At 38.9% G+C, this 21,042-nt stretch overlaps 1 protein-coding gene across 2 annotated transcripts in view; it reads left to right on the forward strand.

The window, feature by feature from the left end:
- The first annotated feature begins 3,905 nt into the window (after positions 1-3,905).
- zfpm1 (zinc finger protein, FOG family member 1) overlaps positions 3,906-21,042 on the forward strand; it is a 118,786-nt gene continuing 101,649 nt past the window's right edge. Inside the window, exons 1-2 of one of the 2 annotated variants that reach the window (XM_040132502.1) lie at positions 3,906-4,468; positions 7,293-7,322. In XM_040132502.1, coding sequence (XP_039988436.1) covers positions 4,429-4,468; positions 7,293-7,322 — 70 coding nt within the window. In that variant the 5' untranslated portion in view covers positions 3,906-4,428. The remainder of the gene's footprint in view (positions 4,469-7,292; positions 7,323-21,042) is intronic. The other variant, XM_040132503.1, reaches the window with a different exon arrangement.

The following is a 21,042-nucleotide window of genomic DNA, read 5'->3' on the forward strand; positions in this document are numbered from 1 at the left end:
AGATACATTATACCATAAATACTTAAGAGGTAACACATGTCATTGTTGTCAACTGTTTTCACTTGTTCTGCTGTACCTACATTTAAATACAAGTAGGAACGTGTAAGTATTTTATGTACTATGTTTTATGTACTTATGTACTAATTCATACGGCAAAATTACAACCTAAGTTCAGAGGAATTATACAGTAAATGTGGGGAGATTACAATATAAATGGCATGCTGTATTATGTATTGTTATCAAACACTTTTATGACTAACCTAATTGCCAAGATAGGGGATGCTTGATTTAGAATAGTCACATTTAGCAACTTTCAGATTGGGAATGTAATTTAGCAAGCAATGGACAATACAGCAAGTAACTGAACATGACATAAATGCTGATATCAAAGTGGACTTCCTCTACTAATAGCACTTAAAAAAGTTGCACATTAAGATGCCATCAGAGTGTACTGCAAGTGATTTTAGTCACAAACAGATGTCAGAAGCTCTAGTTGTTAAAGGTGTGGGTGTTGCCAATAATCTTCCAAAACAGTGAGCATATCCTAGACAGTCAATTCAATCTTCAAACCCAGAGGTCAGGTTTGACAATGCTGTTTGGCTTTCTACAATCAATAGAGGAAAAAGTCTTTCATCAGGCAGCACAAACATGGTGGGCTCTGTGAACTTGAAGTGGGAGAAGCAAGGCCATGTTGTAAATATTCAGCCTCATTCTGTTATATGGTGGATTTACTCCGTAGTGATGCTGCTTAATTGGAAACTTATCTGCAACGTGCAAGAACAGTGATTTGATGAAGGACCACCAAGGAATATTGTACAATGGATATCAGTAGATTTTTCCACAGCAGATATTTTGACTTGTCACAGCAGGTAAAACACAGGTGTAACTAATAACATTAATGATTGCTCAATTCCACTAAGTGAGGTATCATGAACAGAACTAGGCCCTGGAACTGCCTCACCTAAATGGAATGCAGCTATCTTTAATCAATGTCAGTAATTACACCCATGCTTTTCCTGCTAAATCAAGTCAATATCTCTTCCATAACAAAAGTCTGCTAAAAAGTTTTAGGGTTATATTTAGTGTTAACTTTAACCAAAGACAACCACAGAGTGGTATTTGAGCTGACCAGAGCGGCATTTGGGGATACTTCTTGTGATGTTCTATTAACAAGACTAAGAGTTTACAGTTTTGCAGGTATTTGGTCATAAACAGAAATATTGGGGAAATAAATTTTTTGATGAGATAAAAAGTCAAGCAATAGTTCTACAATTTATTCTGTGGGGAAAATAAATGCAACCAAATTTTATGGAAATCCACCAATATTTCCACGTGGACCATAGTAGTGGCCTAAAGTACATTACCATTCCTTGCTCCTGCCCCAATGAACAAAGTTGTGTAGTGAACTGTTAGCGCAGCAGTTACAGGTGATCTTTGTTCATATTAGACTGTAAAACAATTTAACCATTACATCATCTGTCTGCAAGATACAAAACAATACATTTATTTGTCAAAGTTGCTTAAAAATTGTTGAATTACCTAGAATTTCCAAATGGTGTCCATTTTGTAGTCTGCATCACTTCACATGCGTACGCAAGTCAAAGTGTATATTCTTACAATGTTTCTTGCTGTGTTGCCCTTGAAAAACAGAAGTGATTCAAAAACCAATTAGGTCATTTTGTTTTTCATATCTGTCATTCTTTGCAGGGATAAGCAGCAGATAACTATTCCACTTGCATGTTGCACAATGTGACTAAAATCATGAAAGCAATCATATTTTGAAAGATACACATGCTAAAAAAACACACTCTGACCATTGTCTGTCATCATGAGCTGACAGCTAGAAAATAGTAAAGATAAAAATAAATGACCAAGATTTCCAATTGACCCAAGCTGAAATCAGGGAATGACATAGTGATCCAAACAAATAGTCTGGAATTTGGTTTACTGAATTCCAGTAAGCCACACAAATCTTCAAAGTATTACCTACTGCGGGACAAAAAAGTGAAGTACTACATTCAGAGTGGATATTCTGTAACAACACAGGAAAGGCTTTTAAAGAACAGGTGATACCCAGGCTGCGACTAGTAAACAAGGTGACAAATTTGAGAAATACTTGAATAAATGAGTAGAGAAATATAATGAATGCAGATGCTTCCATACAGGGTATAAGGACTCACTGAATGGTTTTGATGAGTATGAGAAAAATGTGAATCATACGCTATGAGCATCACAGACCTCAATCCAATCTATGATGATTTTTGAGTGACATGTTAGACAGTACTTTCCACCTCTTTTGATCAAATGAAAGAATGCTGTTCATGACCCCAGAGTTCCACACACTTCAAGGGGCGCTGGAACTGCTCTGGAGGATTGCAGTTGTACAATACTTTGCTAGGTTGGGTTCTCCTCTATATGTGCATGGGTGTGTAGGCTACAAAGTTTTCGTTGTCATTAACTAAGCCTTAGCTTCTTAAGATAAATCTCTGTCCAAACCAAAACTTTGAATTCTGATCCTGCCAATATGGCAAATCTATATGCTGCTGCACTTTTTTACCTCTACAGAACATAAACCACATGGTTTGCTTTTTGTCACTTCAAGATCTTTGTGAGGTACTTTCATGAATTGAACGATGGCCACTAGGTGGCACCAGTGAATTTAGTTGGTGAAAAGCCAACTCAAGCTCCTCTCGGTTCATGTTGAAGGTAGTAGCATATTTGAAAAAGCAAGTGTGTGACCCTGGGTTTGCTGGTTCAAATCCCTGGATTGAATGAGAATTTTGCATGAACCAGTGTTTGACGGTTACCTGAATTATAGTTCACTTTCTTGGTAGTTTGTCACTCTGCAATGGAAATTTAGATTCAGTGGTGCTTTGTTATATCTGTTATATTAGATATATTTGTTATATCTGTTTTAAAAAGTAATGGAGATATACAAACCTGAAACCAACTTAAAACATTCTTAACTTATGAATTTCAGAAATCATAGGCAAATTCACATGTGTGTCCTTAAACCTTTACTATAAATCATAGTCTAATACTGCTATTGTACTGTACTTCGTAAGTGATAATTTCAATCTGAGTCATCCATGCAGGAAACCAAAGCAGCCTTTCATCATCAACCCAAAAGGAAATCCTGGCTAATCTCATGTCTATATCACACTTAACAAGAATCAAAGAACAGTACAATGAAATCACTCAACAATGCCATGTATTACACAGTTAATAAAATAAGTATTTTTGAATTAATATATGATATCAAGTTAATTGGGGTGACACACTGCTTAGGTAAATTATAAGAAAAATCATTGTTTGGATAAAGCCCAATGTTTTGAGATTTTCATGATTGACAAGAACTCAACATTTTTTTTAGCCTTCCATTAGAAGACTATGCTATCCCTCTTCATTTGAGGTAGACGATGGAAAAACTACAACAACATACAAAAAACCCCCAAAAATATGGAAGAACAGGGTCTTTCACAAAACAACACAAAACAAGCCAAACTTTTTTTTTCCGAAGGGAGCAAACAGTTATTTTTGCAAACGACTACATTACGTGACGTTTTTCTTCATTCAATTATTTTTCTATTCTTATCTATTTTTTAACAAGCCAAAATGGTGATTGTTAGGACAGATATATCGTTAAGGGAAAAAAGAAATTAATAACAATAATAATAATATTTAATTTGACATCCTTGATTTATCTATGTTTTTATGCATTTATATGTAATTATTCTATAATCATGCAGCTGAAATATGATGTATATTGTATATTTAATGTTTGTTTTTTCCAGATTAAAAAAATGCTTGCTTTACAAGGGATAAATGTGAACCAATAAGAGATGAGTGCGGTGTCATACGTCAGACGTAAGAGGTGTAAGCGGAGTTGACTGTAAAGCTCGAGCTCCATTGAAAGTGGCTCCCCTGTTCAGAGACGGTGTAGGCGGACGAGGGGGCGGACCGGCAAGAGGAAACTTGATAGAAAACAATAGCAGTCGCTTCGCTGACCTCCATATAACCATTATTATTTATCCGTATTATTATTTTTTAAAGACAAGCAACTGTGCTCGCTGATACAAGCGGTAGCGGGTGCGGCGGAGGCACGCAAGGCGAAGGAATAACGTTAGCAGGAAAAAGGAGAGAAAGGTGAGGTGAAGGCACGTTTGAAAAGAAAAGGAGGGCAGTGACAAGTAAGCGGACTCATCATAGACAGGACTCAGCCACAGGTAGCCCTAAGCTAGCTGTCGTGGCAGAAGAATCAAAGTGCAGATGGTCATGCGGATTTCTCCGGTCGCTGATCGGAGCGCCGCGTCGCAGCAGTAAAAGGTGGGGAAAGAGGGAAGAAGCAGAAAATAGAAGAACCAGACCGCTTCTCTGCCGCTTTGTCAATCTTTCCAAGTGGGCTCCTGGTCAGAGGGAAGAGCCACCATGTCCCGGAGAAAGCAGAGCAAACCCCGGCAGATAAAGCGTAAGGATGAAACAAGTTCATTAGTTAATATTGTTTTGTTGTTGTGGTGTTGAGTGTGCAGTGTGCCACGCGCACTCTGGGAAGAAGCCGCATGTTTTGAGTGGCGCTTTTGTTGAATTGTGCGTTCACCATAAAGTTTATAAGTATGAAACCTAACTGTACCACCTGACTTTCTCGACAGTAGTTTTATGGCACCGTTTTTATGGGAAAATATAGTCTTAAAAACAAACTACACAAAAGACTTTGTTGCGCACTTGATAATATCAGCAAATTAAACCTTAAAGTAGCTAACTAGTTAATCTGAGTTCAGATCCAGCGTGTTCTCAGAATAAGCGAGCGATGCAGCCTTGGTCTACACTTTTTTTTTTTTTTTTAGACTGTTTTTCGAAATTTGTAAAGCGCCACTTTGGCAGCCTCACTATCTATACTGTGCAAGCATATAAAAAAGTTTTCGTTTATTACCCTGTAAAGAATGTTTTGTCCATTGGAAGCTAAAACTGTAGCCATGGCTTCCTGTTTAATTCTGTTGTGGAAACGTTAGTGTTCTCTGAAAAAGCCGATGTGAACAGAGATAAAGCAGCGATCCGATGTAAGCTCAGATAAAGATTAAAATTGGATCTTTTTTATTTGTTTTCTTTCTGAGCCAGCGCCGAGGCCGCCGTTGCATTTTTTCCCTCTGGCTTTTCACTTCTCTTTTCCAGAGATGGGGCGTTAGATAGTTCGCCTGGTTGATCTCTTCTGCTGATAGCTGCTTACAATTGGATCTTTTTTTCATCTATCCCTTTAACTCAATAATGCGTCTTAGGGCCGCTTGAAAGGCCTTTTTCTTGGTCTGGCGCTTGGCTGGTCGTGCTTGACGAGTTCTTCCTGTTTATTAAACGTGTGAAAGTTTATCGCTGGTGACTGATGTTCAAAGTTTATATAAAAGTATATTAATTATGTTGTGATTAACCGCTCCTTGTGCTTTTTGAGACCAAATGATAGGCCTGTGAAATACTGAGCTGATAAAGAATCTCAGTCTAAATTTAATGTAGTTATACTGGAGATTAGAGATTAAAGAAAAGGTGTGGATGTATCTATTTGGCAACCACAGTTGGAATGGAAACCATGACATCAGCAGAAAAATTTGTTTGTTAAGTTATCACATTGAGCAAATAATAATATCTTGTCATCAGTGATTCTGTCATTGTGTTCCCAGAAACCCGGTGTCTAAAAGCTACATTTGGAAGTTTAGGCTGTATGGTATCACATTACTTGAACTACAGTCATATATGATATTAAGTCAACAGTTGAGTTGACATTTCTGACCAAAAAACCTGATTAGGAATCTTGGTTCTGGTGACAGCAGGTGTATATTCTCTTTGGCTTTTACATTTAATGGTAGTTAAAAAGATAAACCAAAGAAAGAATTACTCCACACATGACTGTCACAGATGTTTGATTTAAAAAAAAAAATGCATCTAATGATTGTGATCACCTTTTTTCTCATGGTCTAATGCAAACCTCAATTGTGAGCATTGTTTGTGTTAAGCGCAAGAGGTCAGAGGGAGTGTTACATCATGTCATTAAGCTGCCCACAAGTGGCTTTCCAACCTGCAAACTAAGGGCAAACAATTAATTATTATCATTTAAAAAAAGTTTTTATATCAGTAATTCAGTGAGTTGGTCAAACTACAATGATCTTCTGTATGTTGGTATTTGTGCTATCATTGCTTTCCCAAAGATTGTTTCATGGAAGAAGACACAGCACTCTGTGTAACAAAATGAAGAGTAGGCTTGGTTGTGTTTTTCTGCTACTCAAAAACTCATACAGAGTGGTAGGTCCTCTACATAAATGTTCTAGGTAATTGCAGTAATTGCATTTACAATTTTCATACACACGATATTGTTGTTTAAGACTGTCACCCTAAAAACTCTAAATCAACACCTCCAGGATTCTGTACTTTCAGTCTGTGAAACTAACATTAATGTTAGCTTAAGAAGCTAAAGTGCAAAACTGTCAACAGTATCATTGGGGTTTGTCAGGCCATTATCAAACATTGTCAGATGTGACTTAGTTTATTTTATTTATTAAAACACCATTCACACCATGCACTTTATTATTACTAAAACTGGCCAAAGATTTAGTTGACAGTAATAGATATACATTAATGCCACTTTTGAACATCACGATAATGGAATATTAGTGAGTAATGTTGGGTATAACAGTAACGTAACATCTTAATGAATCCGTGCAAAATTTTTGAAGTTTTAATGTTTTTTTTAAGTTTACTCAGAAATTTACTTTTGTCTGACCGACCGGTTTGGGGAAAAGTAAGAATCCTTTAAGTATCTCAGCAACAAACAATAGCATTATTTTATTTGTGATTAGGGTTGGTACAAATGTATCTTGTTTAAAATGATGTAAACCACAACCACACATCTAGAGTTCAATTTATAGAAAATATTTACAGATTAAATTGCAGTTTTGGTCCAAAAAATTGTGATCAGTTATTTTCCTCAAATTGTTAAGCCCTACTGCAAACTTTTTAATAAGTAGTATTGGTTAACTAACCTGGACTAACAAATGTAATGATCTTAGTTGCAATCAGATGACAAAGAGGTGTTCATTCATAACTAGAGAATATAATTAAAGTTAATATTAGCTGCTCACTTCCTTTCATATAGTTATCCCTGGCACCACTGAACTCATTGATGGCATGTGTCATGATCAAGTGTATCTTCTGGGTTGTTAAGGATTTCTCTTGATGAAGTTCTCTGGTAAGCCACTGCAAGTAGCCTATATAGTTTGTCACTTCCTGTTTTTTCATATCTGTTTCCACAGAGAGGCCTATCAGCTGTGAACTCCCAGCAGGTACCTACAGTAAGCCAGCAGCGAGGCCTGGAGATGTATTCCAGACCCTGTGACTGATAAACTTGACTTAGTGTGTACGAGAGTTTGTATACATTTGTGCGTCTCAGGGGTGTCATGGCCGTCTTTATCTATCAGTGCTTCTGGTCCACCATGCTTCCCTGTGCACCAGGTCCCGGCTGCTGTTGAGGCCAGCCAGGCTCTCAGCCCCGTGACTGTCTTGTGATTTGGCAGACATTTTGATAGGAAAGAGTGAGAGTGATAAGGACTTTGTTCGGCTGGGGTGTGTGGGGGTTCAGCAGAGGTGGGGGCTAGTGGTGCTACCACTACCACTACTACTATTACTACTAATGCAGTGTGTCCTCCATGTTGTTTTCAGCAAGCTGCTTGCTGATACCGATATGACAAATTGTAGCCAATTCACAGTATTGTTAGGTTGAGTTTCATTATCACAGCAATACACCACTAACTTCCTTTTTGAAAATGATTCATAACACACATTGATGTAGTTTGGTAGCGTACAGTTAGACTAATGAAGCGAAGTGATGGTTGTTTAGTTAATGTAATTAGTCATTCTATTTTGATCCAGTCTTCTTTGCTGTGCGTTTGGAGCTGTAATTAAGTCTGTTTTGGTTTTAATCTACTGTTAATGCAAACTCAACTCTTCCTGAAGCTGCTTCACAGTTAAAGCCTTCCACTGGAAAAAAAACTCTGGAAGGCAATTAATATGAAGCAGGTGTAAAGTTTTGAATAATGCTCTTATTTAAAAAATATTAATCATTCTATTTTAGCTGTGCTGAACAGATCGCCATGACAGCAAACATCTGAGAAGTAATGTGAGGAAGTATTTTGGATTAGACACCATTGATGGAAAAATTGTGGAAAAAGGCAACACAATTGTCTGGAGTAAAGCTGAAATTATGCTTCTGCAGAAAAAGGGTGTTATGAGTAACCACTTGCAGATGAGCTGATGTGCACACCACTGAAATTTCAATGTGTTATGTGAACCTGCATGTCAGGCAATCTGGTTGAAGGAAAAAATGTTTCCTCAGAATCTCTACGAGAATAAAAGAAACAGCTACAGGAAGGTCTCAGTTGACCCCCATGCACATTTGCCTTTGTGCAGCCCAGAGAATCCTGCTTCAGCCATAATATCAACTGTTAATCACTACCTTTAAGTGAGTTACTGCAGGCGCTGTGAATAGAAAGAAAAATTTTAGTTTTACATTGCATTTTACAATTAGGCTATGTAATGTGGGTTTGAATTAAGTACATGTTAGTTCTTATTCATTTAAACTTGATTTGTTTGAAAAAGCTGTGGCCTGTGAAAAAGAGGAGGCTACGGGTGCTTCCTGCAATTTGGACAAACCTATAACCTCCTGTAGATAATCAAGGTAAACAAATGAAAAGGGCTGGGTATTAAACAAAATGCGTCTCTATCACTGAATATAAGAAACTGTCAAGTACTGAACATTGGGATTGAATGTCTGGTCAAAATTGTAATCTTGTTGACTTATTCTTTGATCAAAAGGTTCCTGATTTCAACTACAATTTTGCCAATTTAAGACGATTTAATTTAGGCAAAGGTTTTGTACAGTAGCAAGCATTGTTTTGGTATTAGTCTAAACTCAGGTATCATAGTGGCCTGTTTTGGCACCCTGCCCTCCTGTAGGGGAGTTAAGCTTCCCCCCAGCAGAAAAGCAACAGTTGAGGACGACAACAACAACAACAACAACAACAACAACCCCCACACCCCAACAACAGAACGGTACATTAACACAACAACAACATGGATCTCCCACCACAACAATGGATTAAGTCCAGGGCTTTCTGGAGGCCCATAGCAGAGGAGAAGAAGGGGGTGTTTGTGTAGCAGATAGATATTTGTCTGTGTCTCTTTGTGCGTCATCCTCCCCAACGGTTGGTGATCTTTCAGCCTGATAAGGCCTTTCTCCTTGATTGGGAGATAGGAGGCTGGCAGGCAGGCAGCCCACTGAGGCTGGATCCCCGGGCTTATATTTTGGCGGTTGAGATAGGAGACGCGATAAAACTTGGCGGCGATTGCTCCTGCTGATATCGCAGAAAGCAAAAGAGAGATGGAGGAGAGATGGAGGATGGTGGGCACATTGTAATTACATCTGGCAGTTGCATGCCATTTTGTCAGTGTTGTCATGTTGTTGTTGGTGGTTTTGTGTGCGATTGGCTGGGGGTGGATCTCTAGATAATTAAAAGAAGAGAAAAGCAGAAGGAGACCAGGAAAAAATGCTGTGATAAGAGGGAGGAGAAGAGGAGTGGAGGTAGATAGTGGAAAGAAAGAGAGTGAAAAAGCGTGTGGAATACATAACTGTTAGATGAATGTGTTGTGGTGTGTTTTTAATGGCAGCCTGGCCAGCTCTGCTGCTCCCCTACCTCTCTGAAAGATGTTTAGGGCTGATAAGGAGGCCTGCTGATGGTAGATAGATAACACCTTACAGATCCACACTGCTGATTGGACCTGTGTGTCTGTGAGTGTGAGTGTGAGTGTGAGTGAGAGAGAGGGTGAGAAAGCTTGGTTTCTATGACGTCAGTGCTAGAGCTCATAGGTCAGCATGAATAATAGGCTGCCTCCCCCAGCTTAAACCAAACCAGGACGCCTGCAGAGGCCAGACAAGGAAATCACCACACTCACGTCCTCCTCCTTTTCTTCTCCGTCTTCTCTGGTTTTCTTTGAGAAAACAGTGGTTTCACTTCTTTAAAGCTTATAGAAGAGGTGTTTTTAGATTTTTAAAATTGAGATAGGTTTCAGTTGAGTGTGTTGCAGCTGTTTGAAAGGATATGTGTTGCTGTGTTGTTTTTTTTGCTTGACTGCAACAGCGAGGCCGGTCCTATAAACGCAAATGTCTTTTGCTAACTGACTGAATGATGAAGTTGCACCATTGGTTGGCCAACTGAGTGTTGGAGTTTCCCCATTGACCGTTGCTCTGTCAAAATGAAATGGTACAAACAGCTTCTAATAAATCATCAGGGGAGTGTTTACAGGCATTGTTGCCAACTTAGCTTCTTTGTCGCTAGATTTACCAACTTTTTAGACCCCTTTAGCAACTTTCTTTCACAAAAGCACCTATTGACAAATCTAGCTACTTTTTGGACAAACCTCAGCTACTTTCTATAGAGGACAGTCACCAGTATAGTGCCACGAGCGCAAGGTCGGGCTTTCCCTCCACAGGCACACCTCATTCTGATCTCATTCAATTCAGGGCAGCTGCATAGAGGTAAAAGAGCTTCTAACTTTCTCTCTGAGTTATCATTTTATTGTCGAGAAATATATATTTATAAATATTGTCGAAATCACAGAACAGCTGTTGCCAGCTTGTAAATGGCTTGGAAGTGACTGTGGTTAACATGTAATCTTAATGGGCCGTGTTTCAGTCACTATTTCATGCTTATTCCGTTACAGAAACAGAAAAACTTGTAAATGAGAACAGCTTTATTGGGAATTTGGTTATATTAAATTACTGTATATGTGAGCACAGACAGTAGGAGGAAAGCAAACAGACAAAGGGCAGACCAACCATATACTAGGTTTTGACCTAGTCTTGTTATCACATGTCTGACCGGACTTGGGTCACGTGATTGTTATATGGAAGCACAGTTGAGAGATTAATTCATTCTTTGTGAGCCAATGAGAAATAAAACACAAGCATCTCTAAATTCCAAGGACCCACACACAAAAACACACCAAGAAGACTCACACAGTACCTTGGTGGCTTTCCGTTGTGTGTGTGTGTGTGTGTGTGTTTTTTTTGTTTTTTTTTTCTCTCCTTCTTTGTTCTGCTTTTAGCTTGATGTGAACTTTCGATAAGCCGCAGGGCCTGATCTCCGGTGCAGATAGAGATCGCCAAGTGTGATTAGAGTTCTTATCACGCTGGAGCAGGCCGGAGCCGAGGCTCCACTGCAATAACAACAGGCCCAGACAGGAGGAGCCGGGGTTCGGACCCTGGCAATCAGTTACAGCCCTAATGGGATTAATGTTGTTGTATAATTAGATGATAGGTGTGAATGCATTTCTTTTCTCCCTCAGTCTTTTCTCACTCATTCAGACAGACCCCTCCTCCTCCCTCTCTCCTCCCTAACAAGCACTGTCATTGATTAATTTAATTAAAATTAATACCATGTATTACTCATTCCAGATTCTCTGTAAGATAGCAGAGACATGTTGGGAAATTTTGGTGTTCATTGATGATTATCTCTGGGGCGATTTTTAAAATTTTTTTTTTTTTTTTTTTTTAAATATTCTTTTCTGTTAAGGCGTGAAACCTGAAGACTATACAGGGGAAGCAAAAGAGGAAAATAGCAGCATCAGCAGGATGACTCACACTGGGTTGATTCTACTGACAGATATTAAACTAGCTAGATGGTGACTGATTGGGTATTGGACGCAAACGATTCATGCACACGATCAGATAGCTTGATGTGAGAGCTGCATATGACTACAGTCAGTCATACCCACATATGCATGCAAATATTGTATCTGCATGGGGTCATGTTCAATGATGTGTAGGTCATATGACCTACACATTATTGAACTTGACTTCTGGAATTCTTTAAAAAATTATCTCATAAAAGGAACAGTTTTCAGTGTTTTTGATCAAGATACCTTGTGGATCTGCTCAAGTTGAAGGTGTTAGCTTCTATGCATTAACGTGGCAGGGTTACAGAGGAAACACCATTTGTGTTCAGTGTGTGGATGAGTTATTACTCTTTCCTGCTATTGACCCCGGGGACATTCTTGTGGTGAATTATGGTTCCCCAACTCAGCGCTGTTGTAAACGGTTTCACCCTTGACCTTGGTGCTGACGACTTCAGAGATGAGGAGGAGAGAAAATATTAACTCGACCAACAGTAGTGTAATCTACATCCAAACTGTTTGCTCTAGCAGTAATTAACACTCTGCTAGCTCTTCCCAGGGAGCTTTGTGAGGACTTAAATCACAACTGACATGCTCTATTAGAGATGGTGGTTGTTTAACCTGTGTAACCAAAGAATCAATGCCTTCTGCTCAAGCTGCTGTCCAATTGATGTGTGAAAACACAGGTTTGAGGATACATACAGTCCTGGTTAAAATTATTGGCACCCCTGAATTTTAAGTACAGAATTTAGTATAACCTCAGAAATAAATGAAAATGAACCAATTTTGTATAATCAAAATATTTAATAACATATCCAAGGTTACTGAACCAGAGAAAATAAAAAAACAAAATGTACCCCAGACACAACTGTTGGCACCCGTCACTAATATTTGGTTGCAGAACCTTTGACAACAATGACAGCCTCTAAACGTTTCATTTCGCCATCTCGAAGCTTCTTGCGCGTGTCTGCTGGTAGTTTCTGCCACTTTTCCATTGCTATGCCTTCAAGCTCTTTTATGTTTGCAAGAGTTCTTTTTGCACTGGCAGATTTCAGCTCTCTCCAAAGGTTTTCAATGGGATTTGGGCCAGGACTCATTGCTGGCAAGTTTAAAACACTCCATCTTTTCCTTTTCAATCGTTCTTTTGTGCTACTGTGCTGCTCCAAGTGTGTTTTTGGTCGTCCTGCTGAAAGACCCAAGACCTTTGCCTCAAACCTAGTTTTCTGACAGTGGGAAACACATTTCACTCTAAAATGCCTTGTAATCTTCTGATTTCATCATTCTTTTGATACATTCAATGCCTTCAGTACCAGAGGTGGTGGAGCAGCCCAACAGTGTGATAGAACCTCCACCATGTTTTGCTGTAGGTAGGGTGTTCTTTTCCTCATGGGCTTCATTTTGTCACCTATAAACAAACTGAATCACTGCATTCCCAAAGATCATCAAAATTCTGTACTTAAATTCATGGGTGCCAATAATTTCAACCATGACTGTATGATGGTGCTTTGAATATCATGATTCAAGATTTTCATCAATATTTGTCAGTGAAGTTTAAATGATTTCAGAAATACATGAGAATGTCAAGAATGAAGGAAAGAACAGCAGAAACGCAGATCAAAGTAGACCAATTGGAGGTCAGTTATTTGAAATGTATAGTTAAAAGCAGCTGTGTGTGTAGTTGCTGGTTGTAGAAGTAGTATGGGATAGCTGTGGACCATGTAGCTCTGCTATCTAGTCAGACAATTGATCTGGTCTGGATAATTGAAGGACATTGTGTTTGTGTGGATATACTGCATATGTTTGTGCATATAAGAGCCCCCCACCCCCCCAGTCCCACCCTCGGCAGTGGTAAAACAGACCATTTGCTCCTACTGTGCTGAGTGCTCTGTTCCAGGGTGTTTAGGCAACCTGGGCAAACAATACCACCTGACCTGCTTTTACAGCCACAAGCACAAATACACACTAACACAGACACAGACCTTGCAACTGCTCTTGTCCTGACTGAGCGAGAATAATTGCAACTGTAGGTTGTACCTGCCAAGCTTGAATTCCCAGATCACCATTATTAAACTGAACAAACACCTAAAAGGTAGGGGCAAAGATCATGGCAACCTGACTAGATGGAAAAATACTCCAGTCTTCCTAAAAAAGATCATGAAGTGCTAAATACACGCAGATTCATTCCCACTGACCTTTGAACCCGTGTGCACCCGCCCCTTTGCAGTCAGCCTTCAAGTGAAAAAAGCCTCCTGTATCTTTTAAGCTTTAGTGTTTGTGTGTGTGTTTGTGTCTTATAAATATATATTTATATATATAATAATTTTTTTTTTTTAGCTTTTTTTTTTTTAAAAGAATATCTTTTTAGTGTAATCATTTTGGTAACTAGGGAGATTTTGTAACCCATAAATTTGCACTGAAAATCCTTCAGAAGAAATACAGGCATTTAGTGCAGCAACTAATGATTATTGTCATTATCGAGTAATCTTCCTTTTATTTCCTTAATTAGTCGATTTAATGAGAGAAATATGGCCATTACACTTTCCCAGAGCTCAAATTTACATCTTCAGAATGCTTGTTTTGTCCCACCAGCAGTCCAAATCCCAAAAATATTTCACTGACTATCACATATGACAAAGAAAACCATCAAATCTTCACATTTCAGAACCAGAAACCAGCAAATGTTTGGCATTTTTGCTTGAAAAATGACTGAAACAATTAATCAATCCATCAAAGTAATTGCAGATTAATTTTCTTTCAGTCAATTAATCAACAAGCTGTGGCAGCTGTACAGGCATTAACAGAGGAGTTTGCATTATGCATGAGGGATTTGTGAAATAGCCCACTAAGTTCTCAAGGAAAGGCTCAATGCAGTGAATACAGTGTCCATAAACAGTTTTATTTGCAGCTGTCATTTAATTACTGGTGAAATATCATAAGCAAATTTAAAATCAGCCTTATTGGCCAAGTATCCTGAAATATACATGGAATTTTACTGTAGTTCTCAGTAGCTCGCAGTACACTTACACACAGTGCAGATAGCACATGTACAGACAGTTGCAAGAAAAAGTATCTGAACCGTTTGGAATTATCTGGTTCTCTGTGTTAATTGGTCATAAAATCTGATCTGATCTTCATCTGAGTCACAAGTATAGACAAACGCAATGTGGTTAAGCCTACAACACACAAACAGTTGAAACAGCCATTAAACATTAACAGTGCTGGTGGAAAAAGAAAGTGAATCTTTGGATTTTAATAACTCGTCAACCCTCCTTTGACAGCAGCAACCTTAATTAAGAGCTTCTGATAGCTGCATATCAGACCAGCACAACATTCAGGAGGAATTTTCGACCATTCCTACAGAATTACTTCAGCTCAGGCATATTCTTAGGATGTCTGGTATGAACAGCTCTATTGAGGTCTTTCCACAGCATCTCTAATGGGTTAAGGTCTGGGCTCTGTCTGGGCCACTCCAAAAGGTGGATTTTTCTTAGGTAGAAGTCATTCTGTAATAGATTTACTTTGATGTTTAGGGTCATTGTCCTGTTGCATCACCCAACTTCTGCTGAACTTCAGCTGGTAGACAGCCATCCTGACATTATCTTGTAAGATACCTTGATAAATTTGGGAATTCATTTGTCCCTCAGTGATGGTGAGCTGTCCAGGCCCTGAGGCAGCAAAGCAGCCCCAAATCAAGTGCAAAAACACTCATTGTGCTGTTTGGTATCGTTGTGTGCGCCACACTGAACATGTTCAAGAGAAAGAAAAGAAGGGAAGATAATAATTGCCAAACATGGTCAAGGTAAAGGCTATAGGACCATCTCCAAGCATTTTGATGGCTCTTTGACCACAGTTGCTAATATTATTAAGAATTTTAAGATCCATGGGAATGTAGCCTACTTCCCTAGACGTTGCCGCAAAGCGAAAAATTGACTCCAGATTGAATAGAGGGATAGTTTGAATAGTGGGAAAGGAACCAAAGGAACTTCAAAACAGATACACGCTGACATCCAAGATCAGGGTACAACAGTATCCAGTCAAACCATACATTGCCTTCTGAATGTTAGTTGGCTCCATGGAAGAAGACCCAGGAAGATCCCACTTTTGAAAGAGAAACATAAAAAAGCCAGACTGGAGTTTGCTAATGCATTTCAACAAGCCACAGTGCTTTCTGGGAGAATGTCCCTTGGACAGATGATACAAAATTAGCGCTTTTTGGTTGGTCCTATCAGCTCTATGGTCACAGAAGAAAAGATGAAGCTTTCAAAGAAAAGAACATCATCCCCACTGTGAAACGTGGAGGAGGTTAAGTTATGTTATGGTGTGGCTTTGCTGCGTCTGGCACAGGGAGCCTTGAAACTGTGCAGGGCACAATGAAATCAGAAGATTATCAAAGTATTCTGGAATGAAACATACTGCCCAACATCAGAGAGCTCTGTCTTAGCCGCAGATCATAGCTCCTCCAACAGGATAATGACCTAAAACATACATATAAAAGCAGCCAAGAATGGACGAAAAGAAAATATTTAACCGTTGTGAAGTAGCCTGCTTTGAGTCCTGATCTTAATCCAACTGAACATCTATGGAAGGAGCTGAAAGTTGCAGTTTGGAGAAGGCACTCATTAAACCTGAGAGAACTGGACCAGTTTTCTCATCACGAGCAGGCTAAACTATGAGCTGAATAGGGCAGAACTCTCATTAAGAGCAACAAAAAGTGCCTGATTACAGTGATTGCCTCAAAAGGGTGTGCTACCAAATATTATGTTAAGGGTCCCAATATTTTTGTGCATACCACTTTCATTTGTTGTATTATCTAAAAAATGTTACATTGAAAATCAAAAGCAGTATGTTTGCTCTATTAAATATGGACTACAGAATAGGGGATGCCAATAACTTTTGTCAGTTTCCCCTTATTTCAGAGAAAATTGTAATTTTTCTTTAAGTGGAAAGGTACCAAGGCTTTCACGTCAGTAATGTGCAGGAGAAGATGAAGAGAAGTAGACAATGATGGAATTAAGAAGCAGAAGAGGGTTAGAGGAAGGAAATGGGAAGGATAGGAGAAACACCTTCAGGAATCAGGATTCTCATTAAGCCGTTTTGTGGCAGAGCATTGCACAAAATAATTTATCTTCAGGTGGCTGACATCAGTGATGACCTAGGCAGGTAAAAAATTTCAGGCTTTTGAAACACACTCTCTGGTTTACTTAGTACTCCTCTGCATCATGAAACTGCAACTTTTTTTTTTTTTAATCAGCTCTCAGTTATGGAACCACCTGAGCCAGTTGTTGCAGTTCCTGTGGCTGCCAACAGAGGATCATAAAAGTCTCAATAACTTGTTTCCCATGTTAAATTTACCGTTTATACATTTGATTAAATTTAGGAATGTATTGTAGATCAGGGCCATGCTGGTGAGCAATGAGTAATGTACCACTCTTTTTCTCTCTCTCCCTGCTTCTCAGTATCTCTCTCTCTCTCACGTCTCAGTGTGTACATTATGAGTCATGTGAGCCAGTAGTGTTGCAGTGATCCGGGCCTTTGGATTGCTTTGTGCTTGTGTAAACCATGGTGCTCTGGCTCCCTGACTGATAAGTAAGGTGCCAATCAAACGCCTGTGTGTGTGTGTATAGTGGGGTGGGAGGTGCGTTTGTGTGTGTTTGGTCTAACAGTATGCTCACAGACTGTACAGTATGTTCAACAGGTGAAAATAAATCATATTTGGGGCATTTTATATAAATCATTTACTACAAAAAATGTATTTTAAGGTAAAATTCCCTTTCTCTACTAGAACTGACTGTAAATATACAAATGTGTTTTACTGGAGTGAATATAAGAACTCTTAGGGCTAAAGGTTATCATTACTATCTTAATTATACCCCATAGTGTTCTAACACTGTTGGTGTAGACTGTGTTGTCTTCATTTTGAATGTGATGTTCAATTCGTCACTTAGCTTGTGAAAGCTTAAGATCCAATTGAAGCAGTGAGGGCTTGTGCTTGTGAAACACCACACAAGCATCGCACAACCAGTAGCCCATGGGTTCCCAACTTGGGGGATGAAAACCCCCAAGGGGTCACAGTGATTAACAAGATAGGAAATAAGAAAAAAAATGGCTTTACAAATTGTTTTAGATGTTTTCTATGTTATTTAAAATACTAGGTAGTACTGCAGTATTTAAGATTCTAATATATTTTTGTTTTGAAAATTATTTGATGTTTCTGGTGTAAATTTGAGTCATAATCTTGAAATGTGCACACAGTTATCTGCCAGTGCTAATATATTTGATACAATATCATTTCAGTGTAATATTTTTAACAAGACCCAGTAAAGGGGAACTCCTATCTGGCTTTTCTAGACAGAAAGGACAGTTTACTAGTCATAGGGAGTACTACTCAGGGTGTGAAAACAGTTGTGTAATGTGTTTTGGGACTCTTCATTATGGGCTTGAACACCACAAAGGGAGGATCTGAAAAAGACATGCTATTCGTTTCATTATGGGAAATGTAGGATCCCGAGTTTCTGAAGCTTAGCCCATACTAGGATCTAAAAATTTGGATATCTCTGCCCCTGCTGCTTGAAATGTTACCAATCTCTTGTGAGTTTGCCACATTAAATGTCTGGAGTACCCCTTGAATATATTTAATATAACTTATATTCAACTTGAGTTGCTTGCCCAACCTCACAGGATTAAACTCCAACTGTAAATAATTAATTTGAAGGCTTAAATGTTGCAACATAAAATGGTCAGATTTAAAAAAAGTCTATATTACAGTGGCTACAACAAGATTGTTGGTATCTGTGATGAAAAGTCCTTATCAAACTCTTTTAAAAATAAATCAACACTGCTTAATTTTGTCTTTATGTTTTGGTTGAGACTGTTGGGAAAAACACATTTGTGCAGTATCTTGACACTATGTTTCATCTTCTGTCTAGATCGAGACGCAGATAAAGCTTGAGTGATCTATATAACAAACTTTATGTAATCTTTCAGATTAATGGAGCCCTTTTGTAACATCATTTATTATGGGCTTGTTGATCTAATATAACTTAAAAGCCCAGAGACAGGACGTCAGATCTTAAACACTCCTCCAGTGTGTAGACATAATAACAGAGCACAACGCAATGTCATTGGGATATCAGGTTAAATAACAAAAAACAAATGTTTTTTTAAATTTAAGTTTATTATAATATTTTGTCCTTACTGTCATTCTTTTAAATAATCTTCTCTCCCTTTCCTCTTGTCCCTCCTTTTTTTTTTTTTTCCTCTACTCCCTCTAACTGTACCCCTCCGCCTCAACTTCTCTATCACCCCCTCTTTTCTTCTACCCATCTACAGGCCCCCTCCCCAGCCCCCTGTCTCCAGCCAGACCCCTAGCCTTGGCTAACCAGGTCTTGGCAGTATGATAATGTGGAAAGTTGAACTGGCCCCATTACAGCGAGGCTGATGGTAGGGTTGATAAGGCTGTTGATAATGGGTGCAGATAGCGCTGACACAGCGGTCCAATAGCCTAGCCCTGCCCCCCACCCCCACCCCCCATTATCATTCCTGCCCACCGATGGGCTCCCAGAACGCTATCTCCTCTCCATTTCCACTCCTGCGACAGATAAGAATGGAAATACTGACTTCATAGCTGACTGATTAAAGTGTCTGCCTTTCTTGATAATACACAGATAAATTATGTTTTTTTCTTCCTCTTCTTCTTTTTCTCTCCCTCTCTCTCTATCTAGAAAAGGGTGGGGCGGAGCAGAAAGAAGAAAAACCCTCTCCTTTTCATTTCTCTTTTCTTTTGTGAAGCTTTTTTTTGGAGGAGGAGGGAGATTAAGTGAAGAAAGGAGGGGGGGGGGGTTTGAAAGATTCTGTAGTGATCATACAATTGGAGGAAGAGTATCGAGATGTGGAAGTGTATTATATTTGTAGATCCTGTAGTCAATAAAGATGGGTGAAAACGGACAGGGCACAAGATCATTGGAGAATGTCCATCAGTACCAGCCTGAGTATAAGAAAACATGTATTACTGGCTTTTCGAGTCATAATAAAAGCAACAAGCATGGTTGGAGGGGTGGGGGGCGTAGACGAAGATGGAGAGATGGAGAGTAGGGGCAGACAGGCCTATTTGCAGCCCAGTGAACTCCCACTGCAGTTACAGCTGTTTCCAGGTTGACTTTTTATCACTGATTGCTCCAGTTTGATACCAGGAAAGATCCCTGATGGATATGCTCCCTGCTTCCAAATCCTCTAACCCATGTGCTTTTCACCCCCCCGCCTGCCACCACCACCACCAACCTCTATCTGCCTCCTCTCTCTTATCTTTTGCTCTCCAGCTCTCTGTCTGTCCAACTGAACTTCTGTCCTCCTCTTTCCTCCTTGTCTCACTTCTTCCTCCCTCCTTTCCATGAGGAGATATTCCCAGTCTTCACTATCACTCCTCATTCTTGATCAGGATGGTGGTTATGATGGTGCCTGCTGTCTGTCATTAGCTGGGTTTCCATTCAAGTTGTTGGATGTGAGTTGTGACATATTGCAATGGAAGCGATTAAGGTAAATTTGGATTAGGTTTCTACTATGTTGGGGGGAAATGTTTATACATACTATAGTTCACATTGAGATAATTAAAAATAACATGCTTAATGTTTAATCAATTGCAGAATAAAATCAAATCAATTATTGCTGCAATGTTTCTGTGAAATTTCAAGATAAATTCTTCACATAAAAAACGATACCCAAGACAGTCATAGCAGCAGTAGCAATAGTAGTATTGTTTCTGTTCTGATCTACTCACATTTTACATATTAAACAAACCTAAGAGGACAATGTCTCCCATCTGCTTTACCAATGTTTTTGGGACCCAGGTACCCTAACCAGGCCAAGACTTAAATCCACAGGTGTATTGACAGTGTAAGTCTATCAGCATGTCAGTAATTAATAGGAGTGAAGGATGTAATTTAAACAAAAAAAAAAACTTTATTCATGTCCCATTGATGTCAAAAATCTCCGATGCAGGGAGACCAGTCCAAAAAGATTTAATGAATCATAAATCTCATATTTTGCCCATAATCCAATTTGATTTTAGTTAATTTTACCATTTTCGATGCTGCCAAACAGCAAATGTTAATAAAAGTAATTAAACTGAAACCATCTACATCTGTCTGTAATAAAACACACACTAAAACATAATCCAGTAAAACAACAGGCTCTGTATTTGGTCGCTGCTAAATGAGGGATGGAAGCTGAACAGGAACAGAAACATGACAACACAGGTGAGCACCAACCAGACTGTACTGGCATTTCAACTAAAAGAAACATTGATTTTTAAATAATAACAAAAAGTTTTTCAACCTCAGA

Source organism: Xiphias gladius, chromosome 8 (genome assembly GCF_016859285.1).
Source record: "Xiphias gladius isolate SHS-SW01 ecotype Sanya breed wild chromosome 8, ASM1685928v1, whole genome shotgun sequence".
Classification (NCBI taxonomy): Eukaryota; Metazoa; Chordata; class Actinopteri; order Istiophoriformes; family Xiphiidae; genus Xiphias; species Xiphias gladius.